The sequence below is a fragment of the Haliotis rubra genome, unplaced genomic scaffold (assembly GCF_003918875.1).
Source record: "Haliotis rubra isolate DU_JTF1 unplaced genomic scaffold, ASM391887v1 Scf71, whole genome shotgun sequence".
Classification (NCBI taxonomy): domain Eukaryota; kingdom Metazoa; phylum Mollusca; class Gastropoda; order Lepetellida; family Haliotidae; genus Haliotis; species Haliotis rubra.
In genome coordinates, this window is record NW_025767424.1 from 60335 (window position 1) to 76913 (window position 16579).

Sequence of the window (16579 nt, forward strand, 5' to 3'; positions counted from 1 at the left end):
TCGCGAGCGAACTACAGTCAGGTTTCGACCGGTAACAAACCCGATTTTCATTACTATTGTCCGGATGATAACAGAAATGTATCTTTCCCTTCTTGAGCAATGCCTGATTGACTGCTACCGCTATTTCTGCCTGCCTATTTACAAACAAAGGGGCACATCAAGCCTAGTGATCTTGTCATGTTGACAGTTTCATTAAATACTGTTTCCATGTCCTTGATGACATTTGTTTGTTTGTTTGTTGTTTAACGCAGCACTCAGCAACATTCCAGCTATATGGCGGCGGTCTGTAAATAATCGAGTTTGGACCAGACAATCCAGTGATCAACATCATGAGCATCGATCTACCCAATTGTCACACGATGACATGTGTCAACCATATCAGCGAGCCTGACCACTCAGTCGCCTTTTACGACAAGTATGGGTGGCTGCAGACCAATTCTAACCCGGATTTTCACGAGTGGCCTTGACCCTCACCTGCCGTGTATGAAGTGACCACAGCGAAGGGCGTCTAATTTCTCAGGGCGTTCGCCGACAACCTCATCACAGACACCACAGAGGAGCTCCATCTCGTCCAACAACTGCCGGAGTACAGAGAAGTGGCGATGGGCTAGAGTTTCATCTCCAGTGGCAGCGTACAACGTCCTCAATCGGGCGTGGCACCGTAACATCTCCAACTGCGATAGAATATGGACATACCAAAACGTTATCAACAAGATACCAGGAAATGTTACTGTTGCTGTATATTGTCCACAGTCGATGTAAACGTAAACGTCGATGAAAAATGTAACACACCCTTGTTTGGCCATTGCTAAAATGAGGTGAGGTGAAATTAGGTTTAACGTCGCGCTGGACAATATTTCGCTCATATGACGACGTGCAAGCGTGTGTATGTGTAGGTGCGGCTGCTTGTACTAGCCCAGACTGAAGCTGGTTTTATAGTGCTAGTCCACTGATTTACCATGCCGCAGTGAAGTATGAAAACCCCACTCAGACACATTATACTCAGAGCCGACCAGTCCTTGTTGCACCCATTAATGCCGAGCGCCAGGCAGGGACCAACAAGTACCATATTTTAACGTCTTTTGGTATGACGCGGTCGGGGATGGAACCCGCCACCTTCCGCTCTCCGGGCGGCCGCTCTAACCACTACACCACGGAGTGCTAAAATGAAGCAAACAAGAAATTGATATTTTAATGGGATGAGTGAGTGAGTTTAGTTTTACGCCGCACTCGGCATACATTCCAGCTGTATGGCGGCGGTCTGTAAATAATCAAGTCCGGACCAGACCATCCACTGATCAACATCATGAGGATCGTTCTACACAATCAGGATACCATGACATGTGTCAACCCACTCAGCGACCCTGACCACCCGATCCCGTTTGTCGCCTCTTACGACAAGCATGGGTAACTGAAGATCAATTCCAACCCGGATCTTCACGGGTATATATAGGGATGTATTTGATCATAGTTCTTTTTAAGACCTTGCGTTTGCAGTTACGACTGTTTTCGTCTTCGTAACGTATTGATACCATTTGTATTTTGTTCCTAATTACACATGTGTGTACAGTGATGATTGTCACGTTTGAGCTGAAATGGTCAAGTCAAATTTATAATCAATATACAGTTTGTTTTTTAACACCACACAGAGCAATATAACAACAATATGACGGCGGCCGATGAATAATCGAGTCTGGACCAGACAAACCAGTGATTCCTATTAATTATAACCGAAGCCCAATTATCTGACTGTCCGATCCATTGTGTGGCTTTGTACAATCATGGTGGACTCCACGGCTGTTATTCAACGGCAAAAAATTAAACTAGATTGGCATGTTTTCACAATGATTATTCTTAACAATCTCCTTCTTTAAGGTTATTGGTATTTTCGTTTTGGGGTGATAATAATATACTGTTATGAAATACGTCATCGTATGTGAGACTTAGTAATGAGTATACGGATTTGGCGATAGACTTCTACGAACCTTAGGGACCGTACATAATTTATGGCGGTGGGGGTAGGGGGAGTTAATACTGATGATGTCACCCATGCAGTTTGTTCTGGGGAGGTAGGGCGTCATCAGTTTTGTACTTATGTACTAGGTGGCGTCAGCAATTTTGGAGATATACGTATAAAAAAAATTAAGCTTAAAAAATATGGGAAGGGGGCATTGATTTTGTGTCACTTACTTGGTACATACATTTTAAGTGTGTGTGTGGGGGATGGGATGGGTGGGGGTAGTTAAGGGTGCTGACTACGTACCTTATTGCCAATCTTCTGGGCTATGTCTAATGCTTTCAGATTCAACTCCGTTGCCTGAAAGAGAAGGAGATACAGAATTATTTTGTCAACCAGACGATTCATCGGTAGATCACCGTGCTCAGATACTCGTTACTCGTGTTGCCATCCACATTGCACGGCACAGTGAGTGAGTTTAGTTTTACGCCGCACTCAATCCACTGATTAACAGCATGAGCATCGATCTACGCAATTGGGATTCGATGACATGTGTCAACCAAGTCAGCAATTCTGACCACCCGATCCCGTTAGTCGCCTCTTACAAGCATGGGCTTCGGCATAGACTCACAATAGACGGTATTATAGTTTCCAAACTTTGCAGTGTTAAACAATACTCACTCACTCACTCAGTCACTGTTACAGGTCGCACATGGTATATGTCGAGGTATATGAAACTGTAGTCTGACATACAGACCCTGAAACAAGTATATCCGAAACTGTAGTCTGATATACAGACCCTAAAACAAGTATATCCGAAACTGTAGTCTGACATACAGACCCTGAAACAAGTATATCCGAAACTGTAGTCTGACATACAGACCCTGAAACAAGTATATCCGAAACTGTAGTCTGACATACAGACCCTGAAACGAGTATATCCAAAACTGTAGTCTGACATACAGACCCTGAAACGAGTAGTATATCCAAAACTGTAGTCTGACATACAGACCCTGAAACGAAGTATATCCGAAACTGTAGTCTGACATACAGACCCTGAAACGAGTATATCCGAAACTGTAGTCTGACATACATACCCTGAAACAAGTATATCCGAAACTGTAGTCTGACATACAGACCCTGAAACAAGTATATCCGAAACTGTAGTCTGACATACAGACCCTGAAACAAGTATATCCGAAACTGTAGTCTGACATACAGACCCTGAAACGAGTATATCCAAAACTGTAGTCTGACATACAGACCCTGAAACGAGTATATCCAAAACTGTAGTCTGACATACAGACCCTGAAACGAGTATATCCGAAACTGTAGTCTGACATACAGACCCTGAAACGAGTATATCCACAACTGTAGTCTGACATACATACCCTGAAACAAGTATATCCGAAACTGTAGTCTGACATACAGACCCTGAAACGAGTAAATCCAAAAGTGTCGAGATTTTCAGTTTCGAAGAAAATGTCAGGGCTCCTTTTCATTTTGTTTTATTATGAACTTTTTTCTGTAAGATATGTTAATTTTAGAGACTAGTTGTTAGTCTAATGAAAATGACAATGTCTGAAAGGTGAGCTGCAGTCCCTGTAATACATTATGCCTAGTCTGTCGTACAGACCCTGAAGTAAATATATCCAAGAAAGCCCACGCAAGTCTAGAAAATGTGGCAAGTCTAGATTGAAATGAAGAAAGTCTCAGGGCTCCTTTTCATTATGTTTTTACTATGAACTTTTTTTCAGTAAAATATGTTCATTTCAGAGACTAGTTGTTAGTCTACATTATGCCCTATGAGACACACATCAGCACTTTGGCTACACGTAACGATCCCACCGCTAAACATAGCACCTTGTGTTATCCAGAATACAACCGAAAACATGAGTAAGACCTACAGCAATCGAGAACTATAAAAAGACACGCCAAGAACATTCCGGAGCTTTCCCACGGAGGTCGCATTACGTCGCCTTGCTCACCCACTCCTCAACTCCATCGCAAAGCGCACGAGCGCGTTATTTTGGGACCAGCCTGCTACCTCATTGGCTGATATTCACGAGCATGCTTCTAAATACTAGATTGAGTTTTCAAGTTTAGACTTTTAGACCAAAATAAACGGATTTTTTCTGTGGGAACCGCTCTCTGCAGTTGCAGATGATGCCGTTCCGATGTGGCCGGGAACTGGCTTCTTGTGATAGTCGTCCCCTGTAATTACCAAAACTATGGGCACGTGGGCTGTTATGATTATCTTGTCATATCATTTGCAATATTGGTCACACGGGATCCTATCTCGTTGCACACGCGCATGCGTAAATGACGTTATCTTGTGGGATGTTTTTGTTATTTTCAAGTGCTACCAATCACCTCGGGTCATAACTGACTTCCGATGTTTTGATACATGACACATATATCCCATGTTTAATTGTGCTGATGTGTGCGAATTTCAGAGGCATCCTATAACCAAACGAATAGCTGTGATCACAGTGACAGTGCAAAACGTGCCTGAAATCGGGATACATTGAAATTGTTGAATTACCTATGTTTTTCATATAAATAAAAGCGACAAAACCATTTGTAAAAGCTAGTTTGTCCCTTCGTTTATGATTGGCCGAGAACAGCTCCAACATTGCTGGTGCGGCATAAAGCAACATTCACTTACTCACTCGTATACATTTATTATATTTAATAAGCATACTGAGAATGTTTAACATCGCTTCCATGTCAACACTCATTGTCATGCTCAGAGAAAGTGAGATATCCGGGAAAGCCACATTTGAAAAATACCAATTGCCGCTAAAACCACATTACAAGTACAAACCTCGGTGCAGCGAATTCCGCGAAAGCCACAATGAGTAAGGGAATCAATACCGTACTTAACAAATAAGCGTCACCCATTGATCACAATGGATTAAAATTGTTTTAGTGACTTGTCCTTTGTTTGTTAACATATGATAGGCGGCTTCTTTATTCTGCTAATGGGTCATTCTATGGAAAAGGGCAATTTCAGTTTGCGTGATCTGGAGTTTTAGCCTCGAACAATGCGCTATTAGCTAATCCGTGTTACCTTAAATAATATGAAATATTCATTACGTAAAATCTAGAAATCCAGTTGAATTCTGGACGCGCTATTAGCTAATCCGTGTTACCGTAAATAATGTGAAATATTCATTATGTGAAATCTAAAAATCCAGTTGAATACTGGATTTCTGAATACTGGATTTCTAGATTTTACATAACGAATATTTCACATTATTTACGGTAACACGGATTAGCTAATAACGCATTGCCGAGAAAGCCACATTCACATGATTACTCAACCATGTCCATTGCCGGTTAAGCCACACCATTTTAAACTCCGTTTTTCTTAAATGTGGCTTTCCCGGGCTGTAATCTACAAGGGTTGTCACATTCAGAGTGATCGAGATATACGGGTTGTAGGGCTGCGCAATATAACCAGTTTACCAGTATTTATCGGTTCAGACATGATACAGTAAGTGGGATATACGGATTATCATGTTCACAGTAAGTGGGATATACGGATTATCATGTTCACAGTAAGTGGGATATACGGATTATCATGTTCACAGTAAGTGGGATATACGGATTATCATGTTCACAGTAAGTGGGATATACGGATTATCATGTTCACAGTAAGTGGGATATACGGATTATCATGTTCACAGTAAGTGAGATGTACGGATTATCATGTTCACAGTAAGTGAGATATACGGATTATCATGTTCACAGTAAGTGGGATATACGGATTATCATGTTCACAGTAAGTGAGATGTACGGATTATCATGTTCACAGTAAGTGAGATGTACGGATTATCATGTTCACAGTAAGTGGGATATACGGATTATCATGTTCACAGTAAGTGGGATATACGGATTATCATGTTCACAGTAAGTGAGATATACGGATTATCATGTTCACAGTAAGTGGGATATACGGATTATCATGTTCACAGTAAGTGGGATATACGGATTATCATGTTCACAGTAAGTGAGATGTACGGATTATCATGTTCACAGTAAGTGAGATATACGGATTATCATGTTCACAGTAAGTGGGATATACGGATTATCATGTTCACAGTAAGTGAGATGTACGGATTATCATGTTCACAGTAAGTGAGATATACGGATTATCATGTTCACAGTAAGTGAGATATACGGATTATCATGTTCACAGTAAGTGGGATATACGGATTATCATGTTCACAGTAAGTGGGATATACGGATTATCATGTTCACAGTAAGTGGGATATACGGATTATCATGTTCACAGTAAGTGGATATACGGATTATCATGTTCACAGTAAGTGAGATATACGGATTATCATGTTCACAGTAAGTGAGATATACGGATTATCATGTTCACAGTAAGTGAGATATACGGATTATCATGTTCACAGTAAGTGGGATATACGGATTATCATGTTCACAGTAAGTGGGATATACGGATTATCATGTTCACAGTAAGTGAGATGTACGGATTATCATGTTCACAGTAAGTGAGGATATACGGATTATCATGTTCACAGTAAGTGGATATACGGATTATCATGTTCACAGTAAGTGAGATATACGGATTATCATGTTCACAGTAAGTGAGATATACGGATTATCATGTTCACAGTAAGTGGGATATACGGATTATCATGTTCACAGTAAGTGGGATATACGGATTATCATGTTCACAGTAAGTGAGATATACGGATTATCATGTTCACAGTAAGTGGATATACGGATTATCATGTTCACAGTAAGTGAGATATACGGATTATCATGTTCACAGTAAGTGGGATATACGGATTATCATGTTCACAGTAAGTGAGATGTACGGATTATCATGTTCACAGTAAGTGAGATATACGGATTATCATGTTCACAGTAAGTGAGATATACGGATTATCATGTTCACAGTAAGTGGGATGTACGGATTATCATGTTCACAGTAAGTGAGATGTACGGATTATCATGTTCACAGTAAGTGAGATGTACGGATTATCATGTTCACAGTAAGTGGGATATACGGATTATCATGTTCACAGTAAGTGAGATGTACGGATTATCATGTTCACAGTAAGTGAGATGTACGGATTATCATGTTCACAGTAAGTGAGATGTACGGATTATCATGTTCACAGTAAGTGAGATTTACGGATTATCATGTTCACAGTAAGTGAGATGTACGGATTATCATGTTCACAGTAAGTGAGATGTACGGATTATCATGTTCACAGTAATGATATACGCGGCGTCTCATTTCCGTAGTGAGTGATACACAGCATGTTTCCAATGGCAACGGGTTGGTTGGGTAGCCTAGTGGCTAAAGTGTCCGCCCGGGTTCGATTCCCCACTTGGCCCATTTCTGGTGTCCTCCGTCGTAATGTTGCCGGAATATTGCGAACAGCGGCGTAAAACAATTCTCACTCACTCACTCTCAGGGCAACGTTGGACGGTCAATCAAGTATCTCAGTAGAGGTCGATACAACTACACCAATACCGCCATGATGCTCATGTGAGAGAACCGTTGTTCACTATGTACGACAAGTGTATATACATTACAGTATTCTTCGCCGGAAGCCCACAATAAGTATCGTGGAAATCACCAGTTTAATATACACACGCGCCTGGATGCTATACACATGTGTTACACATTCCGGGGAAATTATAAACATTATTGCGTGTATATGATAGGAAGGCGAATGATATGGCTTCTGTTCGTATTTCCCGTGGGTTTCACAAGGTCATACGTATCTACAGCCAGTATTACTGTTATTACTGAAAATCCTTTCGAAACTCGACGGCAATGACGGTTTATAAATGATACTATCATGAGTTTGAAGTAATGTTGAATCACAAGACTGGCTGTAGTTTGGGGAAACCTGTAGGTATAGCCCTAGGCTGTGTATCATATGGCGTGACACCGCGGTCGGTAGATTGTAAAATGACTTTGAAATATGATAATAGGTTATAAATTTGACCGGGAGATGAATTTAGTTTTACTACATTAAACTTCGTTATCTAAATATTGTGAATGTTTAGTTTCGAAACTGGATTTTGACAATTACTTTAAAGGGCAAAATTTGATAAATTTTGGCATGCTAACAGTACTCTATATTACTGAAAATCCTGCTCGACGTGACGTTTAAACTCATTCGTTATATCGTGAGTTTCCTTTTATGTCGAGCAATATTCCAGTAGCTCCTGCTGTCGGTGTTGACCTAGTCTATCTCACAGTCCCTGAACCGCATTATCGATTCGATTCGATTGTTTATTCAGTAAAGACTTGGGCTATATGCCCCTCGTCATCATTTTACACTGTATACATGATAGAATATGGTTATCCATTGAAATATACATATTTTTTACATTTACAAAAGGAGGCTGGACAAAACATTTCGGTACTTACATGCATAAGTTTATGTATTTACATAATTTTGCAATATTATCTTTAGATGTGTTTCTTAATAATTCCAAAAATTTCAACATACTTGGTTTCTTCCAAAAATAAGGTTTAATCAGCTGTTTTCGATGTACTGTATGTTTTGGGCAAATTAAAAACGAAATGGTATTCATCTTAAATTACATTATTTTCTTTACAGTAGATACAATATCTTTTCTCCCGATCAATATTTTCATAACGCCCAGTTTCAATTTTTAATTTATGACACGAAATTCGAAACGCAGTTAAATACCTAACAGTGTTTGGATGTAAAGCATCTAAGTATAATTCATATCTAAATTCACTTTTGATAGTACTGTATAGCCATAATTTACTACTTGAAGTAATGTCATGATGCCATTTTTGAAAAAAACAATCAGTTAAGCGTTGCTTTAAAATGACAACAAAACGTACTAGCGTCAACACATCCTGGGTCACACCAAACATCCAAAATTATAAATAAAACATTTTTAACATGAAACACACAGTTTTTGACGCCATTATTACAATGTTACAACAGCAATTCATAGATTACTTTAAGGAGACAATTTGATGTACATTGTACCAGTATTTTATAACCCTTAAATATCTATTGATATACAAAGGAAAACGACCTAGTTCCCCATATACAGCCATATTAGTAACATTGTGTTGAACTTTAAGGATATTTTTACAAAACTTTAAATGTACACGTTCAATTTCAATTGCGTTTTGCAAACCCCAGACTCCTCAACCATAGTGCATAGTAGATGTAACAAAAGAATCAAACAGACCACAACATGTTTTAGCAGAATGGTGACCATTTCTAATGTTATGGAGCAGAACATTCATAGCTTTTGAACCTTTACCAGCTAACAATTTTGAGTAAATCTGAAATTACCTGTGTATGTAATCATATTACTTAAGTAGTTCAATTCATCCACAATCTCAAGCGGCATAGTATTAAAATACCAATGCTCAACCTGGTTTAATTTTCGTCTTTTGCGGAAAACCATCACTTTTGTCTTCATAATGTTAACTTGTAGGCCCCAGTCACTTCAGTATTCATGCAAACTATCCAGAGAATGTTGAAGTACATACTGCCCAGCCCAGCCCAGCCCTCCCTGCAATGTTAAAGCTCTAAATGACGCAAGTCTATATTTCCTCTGAATCTTTGGTCTCCCAGGGGCTCCTTTTCAATTTAAATGGGTTTATTGGTTACTGTCAAAACTATACATATTCAGAGACTAAGCGTTAGACACTTCCTAACGTTTTTGGTTCAACCAAGCACACTATTTTTATGAGGATTTCACACGGCGTCTCTCGCTCAGAGGTTGTTTGATCAAGGTTACATCACTCAAATCCTCGTAAACTTTAAAAACGTTTCTTATGGTAGACATGTGGAGGACATTTCCAAATTTGACGCATCAATGGCAAAAATGATATCCGATACAGTTCTCTAATTTGATTTCTACCATATGTTTAATGATTTGTTTCATTTTGTCAGGTGAACAATTGATTTGCCTTTGCGTGTGTTTGTGCCAAGTGCAGGATACGATGATCTTTTCCCGAACTCCTGGTATCATCACTATTTGACAGTGTTTTAATAAACACATGGCCATGTGGAATGTGTTTCCGATTTTTTTTTATGAATATGGCAATATATGTTTTGTCGTTTTGTGTGGCTGGAGGTTCTGGTCTCACCATTGAGTGCCTGATGTGTGTACAAGCCACATTCACATGACCGGGGTGCTGCCCTGCGACCATGGGCAACAAACACGTTATAACACCAATGGTGGCGGTGGTACTACCAGGACAGGCTTACCCTTATCGCGAACACCCGGTGTCGCTACTGATTTTCAGTGACCCATTCACATAATTGTCCGCGCTATTTCCTCCTACGCTAAATGGAATTTCTTTAATCGGATAATCATTATTACCAGTTATTGCAGCTATATATTCGCCTGCCTGCAATGCGATAACAGCTGTTAGTCAATACCTGTATAATACGCCAGTCAAAAGTCACAAATAAAAATGATTGATATGATTGATGTTGTTCTGTTCTGAATGGAACATGGGAGTTGAATGTTAAGGGAACATGGCTCAGAATGATTGATTGCATGTCGATAATGAATGGGACATATAATTCGAATTTCTGAATGACTGCCTCCACGTCTGAGCATACTGACACTAATCTTTCAGGTAATAACGAAATTGAATTATGAACCACTTTTCCCACACAGTGTAGTTACACAAGGCTCAATAATTCACAGGTGATTGCATTTATGTAAATGCAAATGTACACTGGTTACAATAACGTTCACACGTCCAAGGTCAGTGAACCCTGACAAGGCTCTTCCATTCATTTACACTGCCGGGTCTGTCATACAGGCCCTGAAACAAATATACCCAATACAGCCCATGCAAGTCTAGAATGAGTGGCAGGTCTAGATTACCACAGTTTCAGTTTCTGAAAAAGAAGAACGTCTCTGGCCTTCTTATATTTTATTAGCATGACTTAGAAACTGATTTTTTCTGTAAAACACGTTCATTTCAGAGACTAAATGTTAGCCAAACTGCAGGGCAAAGGAAATATGCACCTATGTTAGATCGGAGAGCGGAAGGTCGCGGGTTCGATCCCCAACCACGTCATACCAAAAGACGTTAAAATATGGTACTTGTTGGTCCCTGTCTGGTGCTCGGCATTAATGGGTACAACAAGGACTGGTCGGCTCGGAGTCAGTATAATGTGTCTGAATGGAGTATTCATGCTTCACTGCGGCATGGTATCTCAGTGGGCTAGCACTATAAAACCAGCTTCATTCTGGGCTAGTACAAGCAGCCGCACCTACACATACACACGCATGCACGTAGTCATATGAGCGAAATATTCTCAAGCACGACGTATAACCCAATTGCACCTCACCTTTGTTAGATAGTGCCTAAAATGAAACAAACTGAAAATGGTTAGATAATGAGGATGCATTTGTTAGGGGTAGCATAGTTGTGTTTTAACCATTTGCTTTTGTAAGTTTGTAGAGTAACGTCTGTTTCAACCTATAACATTCAAATAATCTCTGCGATTGTTTGGTCAAATCTATGTTTCAAGTGTACCCCTTCTTGACATAGGGTTTGGGGTGAGATAAGTTGGCTAGCCCAGTGGTTAAAGCGTTCGCCCGTCACGCCGAAGACAAAGTTTCGATTTTCAACATGGTTACAATATGTGAAGCCCATTTCTTGCGTCTCCTGTCGTGATGTTGCTGGAATATTCCTAAGCGTCTCGTAAAAACTTACAAACTCTTTTGTATAGCAGTTTAACAACCAAACCGTCTTAACACATCTTGTTTTCTTTTCAGTAACCTGTATTGTTCACTGTCTGTAGAATGTTTACCGTTATTGATAACAGTTAACATATCGAGGTAGCAACACAATATCACACCATTTAATTATTTGTTTGGAGGCAGTAAATCGGATTTAATCGTACCCGGCCATAACCTGTGTTGACAAAGTTTAAGTTAAGGTCACAAAATTTAGTGTATGTAATAAATTTACTATAACAGTTATGAAGCTGGTACAGCTATTAAATTTACTGCTCGACTTTGACCCTGTCATACACATCCTGTCCACCCATCCTCTTGTTGAAAGTTTAAGTTTATTTTTGTGTTTTTCTCCCATGACACGGACACGTGAACCATAAACTTGACAAAGAACGAGGATAGTGTCAATAGATATTTGAACAGTGGTGCTGTGTCTAGACAAACCTTGATTAGCTCAAACTATTTCTTTTTCACGTCATCATGAAGCGACTATGTTAATAGTTAGGCCTCTGTTTTCACAATTTGGTTTACAGATTTTTACCCAAAATATGTTCGGTGGTAGAAATAACATAGAAAGTCAGTGCGAAGGTACACCAAACTTGACTATCCTCAGACACAAATTCCGTTTGGTGTAAAGGGAATAATAGCAGTGAAAATTGTAGGAATGGGTCACTTAAAATCAGTGATGACACCCGGTGTTCGCGAAAAAGTTAAAAAATACGCTGCCCTACCGGTAGCACGTACCCGCCATTCATTAAATAGACATAAATATGAAACATCAGAGAATAGCAAGTCTCCATTATCCCGAAAACAGATTCCTGTGAGCACCACTGTGTTGCAAAACATCGTTTTTCACAAAACGTAATTTTCGTTCTTGTAAGCAGACGAACGTTTACACAGCAGTCGAAGTTCAAAAATACCAACTGGGTTTTCGGGTTCATCGATCACCTGATTGTCTGGTTTGTTTAACATTCAACAAGTCATATGATCGTTCTGCAGCATGCCGGCAGTTTTAGGGCAGTTGTAATGTCTCGGAGCAAACAAGAATTCTTTTCTTGCTGACTCTTCCGTTACATATATGTATATTACATATAGTTGTTAAAAGGTCAGTAATTTGAGAAAAAAATCAAATTCTGAATTAAATATTTTCTTTCATTTTTATCAAGTGGGACATGGCTATTCAAATTTTTATAGTGTTCACATGGGAAGAAAAGCAGGTAACTCTACATTGTATGAATGGAATTTGCATAAACAGTTATGGGCTATTTAACATTCACTGCCATTTTCAATAAAAACAGAGAAACAATTTGTACAGTTTTCATAAGCGTGGTTTTCCGAGAATATGGAAATGCTTTAACCTGTATTTTCGGCGTTCATGGTCTCAAAAGAACCGTTAACCAAGTTCTAACTACAAAACGCCTCACCTTGGCAAGGTCTCTCTGACAGGTAGCAGTCTTGGCCATTCCGCTGAGGGCTTCAACCTGCCCCAGACGGTCCCCAGTCTCAGACATGATGCTGTAGGCAGACTCATACCGCGGGCTGGCTCGCTGAAAACACACAAACTCAATATGTCAACGAATTCCGATATGTTGAACCTCAAAGAAACTTTTGATTTGTTTGTCTATGTACTGATGTATAGTCCTGTATGTGAATTGGTGTTTTGAATGTCACTGTTACCAATATTACTGTCAGTTCATAATAATATAACAAAATTGAACGCCTTTTAGAACATTGCAGGAAATATACAGATTAACGCGTAGTCTCTGAATATATCTAATTTTGATAGTAACAAATAGTCCCACGTGAATTGAAAAGGAGACCCATGAAGTAAGATGGAGATTCAGTATGAGGAAATCTAGACTTGATTCATTTACGGCTGTAGCATTGCATGAAGATCTGGGCCTAGATTTTCGAAGCTCTCTTAGCGCTAAGATAGTCGTAAGTTAATGTTAATGTATGGCACTTACGACTATCTTAGCGCTAAGAGCGCTTCGAAAATCTAGGCCCTGGGCAGTAGGGAACGTAACGCGGTTCAGGGACTGTGAGAGAGACTAAGGAATATACTGCCCCTCCCGTTCCATCTGCCCCCATACACACTTTACTCCCCCCACCCCCTGTCCCTAGTCTCTTTCTCTTAACTTTTCCCACCCTCTAACTCCCCTGAGTGAGTGAGTTTGGTTTAACGTCGCTTTTAGCAATATTCCAGGAATATCACGGCCGGTGACACCAGAAATGGGCTTCATACACACATTTTACCCATATGGGGACTCGAAGCCCGACCTTCGGCGTGACGAGCGAACGCCTTAACCACTCGGATACCCCACCGCCCCTCTCGATCACGAGGGACACGAGAATAGAAAACACTCATGTCTGCAAGAATCGCCAATAGGTCAAGACAAACTTACCTCCAGATCGTTCCGCTTTCTATGGATGTCAGCGAAGGTCAGAAGGCACCTGGCCTGAACTGGACGGTCTCCGTACAGCATGGCCAGCTTCATAGCGTCCTGCAATACACGGACACTGGTCAGTCCAACCTCACATGATAGCAAATATAAGGTGACATATGTGATCCAGTTCAGCGTTACCGTCCAGATTAACAACTGTCCGTAATAGAAAACACTGTCCAAAAATAAGAGCGACCAAGGGCCATAACTGTGTATGCTCAAGAAACATACAATACATGTAGGAAGGGAAGTAACTCTGGGAAAACTATTTTCGAAAACAGTCACACATGTAGGGAATCGAACCCGGGTCTTGGGCGTGACGAGTGGACGCTTTAACCACAAGGCCACCCCGCCACCCCGCCGCCCCGGATACACCAGAGGGATTCATGGATGGTTTTACACAGATATTGAAAGATATGTAGTGTGTGGTGTGGTGTGGACGGGTGGGGCAGTGGTTATGGGTGTAAACGTTTGTATGAGAATACGATGTTTCTGACTCCGAAATTACTATTATATTATTAAATGTGCAGCTGTGCAATTGAAATGTCAAATAGAGTCGACATGTTTTACAAATTCTGGACTTCTTGTCATTCTCTGGTCATGTAAATGTATTGTATTGTGAGATTGATACCTGTATTTACTTTGAATTAAAGTTTAAATAATACAAAAATTTAATAACACCCCCAAAAAAAACAACAAAAAAAAACAAACAAACAAAACAAAAATACAAACAAGCAAACAAAAACAAGAAAGAAAAAAACGTTTCTGACTCCGAAGCATCGTATTCCTCACAAAACAGAAGTTGACTTCTGTAGGTGATGACAGAGTGACAATATACTCCGAAACGTCATATTCCACACAATGCTTAAGTTGAAGTACACTAATTACCCCCCTATGTGTGTATCACTTCTAAATGCCAGACTTGAAAGGTATGCAAAACCAAGTGGCATTATTCTTTATCATTATCCAAGACAATGATCAACTTACGTCTTGTTTTACAGTTTCTGATACTTCAGACGAAGCTCACACGAAATCTTCATCTGGAGGTTAAGATATGAGGATGTGACCGAGTATATCAGGTTTGTTATTTAAACTCTCTGGATAATAAATATATAAATATTATTTTTCACTCATATACACTGTGTACAGCTGTATAGTGAACTGTGAACAGTTCGCTGATAAACATATCCGTTACCCTAGTTTACATGTGTAAAATGTGAACGTGGAGTTTAAAAAACCCAATGTGCATCTTACATGTTTTGAACCTATTGAATTATATATATATAAGCTTATAATGATATAAACATTCATTACCACATGCCATGGATTATACGTCTCAGGCCTGACGGTAATATGAATAAACACTACATAAAACTATTCAACCCGACAATTCAACCTGACCACTCAATCTGACTATTCAACCTGACTGTTCAACCTACTATTCAACCTGACTGTTCAACCCTACTATTCAACCTGACTATGCAACCCTACTATTCAACCTGACTATTCAGCCTGACTATAGAATCTTACAACTAAACCCAACTAATCAACCTGACCACTCAATCTGACTATTCAACCTGACTGTTCAACCCTACTATTCAACCTGACTATGCAGCCCTGATACTCAACCTGACTGTTCAACCCTACTACTCATACCGACTATTCCATCGGACTATTCAACCCGACCACTCAACACAATTATTCAACCCGACTATTCAGGGCGACTATTCAACCCGACAATTCAATGGGACTATTCAGCTTTGTCCCCTATAGGTGTAGTGATTCTAAGTGTTTATCGTTAATCAGGAAACGTTGACCGTTGACCTGGGTTTGAAAGTTAGTTCCGCTCCCGTTATTCGCTTGCGGTGCATCCAGTTTAACAAACGGTCAGTTGACCATCGCGGTACTTATTAATTCAAAAAAGAGCAAACTTGTTGTAATAAGGATGCATACATTACCTTTACAACTTATCGCATGTTGTGTGTCGATAACAGGAGCCTCGTTTGATATATTTTAAAGATCTTGATCATTTCTTTACGGCGTGGTTCAACTTCATAATTGAGTCTCTATTTTCGAAACACAATATTTCTCCCTCATAAAATCTCAGTGAGAAAAATCGATTCATCATTCACATGACACGATGACGATTTCAAGTCGTCCTCGACACATGTTGCCACTTTACCAGGATTTAAATATGTATGTAATCAAGTCATTAAACGAAACTAATGTGTACCTTGTCTTAATTTAAATAGTTCAAATTCAGTTCACATACATTCCATACATAGGCACATGCAGAATTGACTTTGAATTATCCACAAACCAACGTTTGCTTGGAGGGTACGTAAATATTTGAAAGTAATGAAATCCTAAATACCTATAACGCTTCATCCCCACAATCTCGCTAGTTCTGCGCATGCTC

At 39.7% G+C, this 16579-nt stretch overlaps 1 protein-coding gene across 1 annotated transcript in view; it reads right to left on the reverse strand.

The window, feature by feature from the left end:
• LOC124259138 (43 kDa receptor-associated protein of the synapse-like) overlaps positions 1 to 16579 on the reverse strand; it is a 43549-nt gene that overhangs the window by 2729 nt on the left and 24241 nt on the right. The window contains exons 2-5 of the mRNA XM_046693233.1: positions 14122 to 14220; positions 13141 to 13263; positions 2264 to 2317; positions 475 to 674 (exon numbers count right to left, since the gene is read on the reverse strand). Coding sequence (XP_046549189.1) covers positions 475 to 674; positions 2264 to 2317; positions 13141 to 13263; positions 14122 to 14220 — 476 coding nt within the window. The remainder of the gene's footprint in view (positions 1 to 474; positions 675 to 2263; positions 2318 to 13140; positions 13264 to 14121; positions 14221 to 16579) is intronic.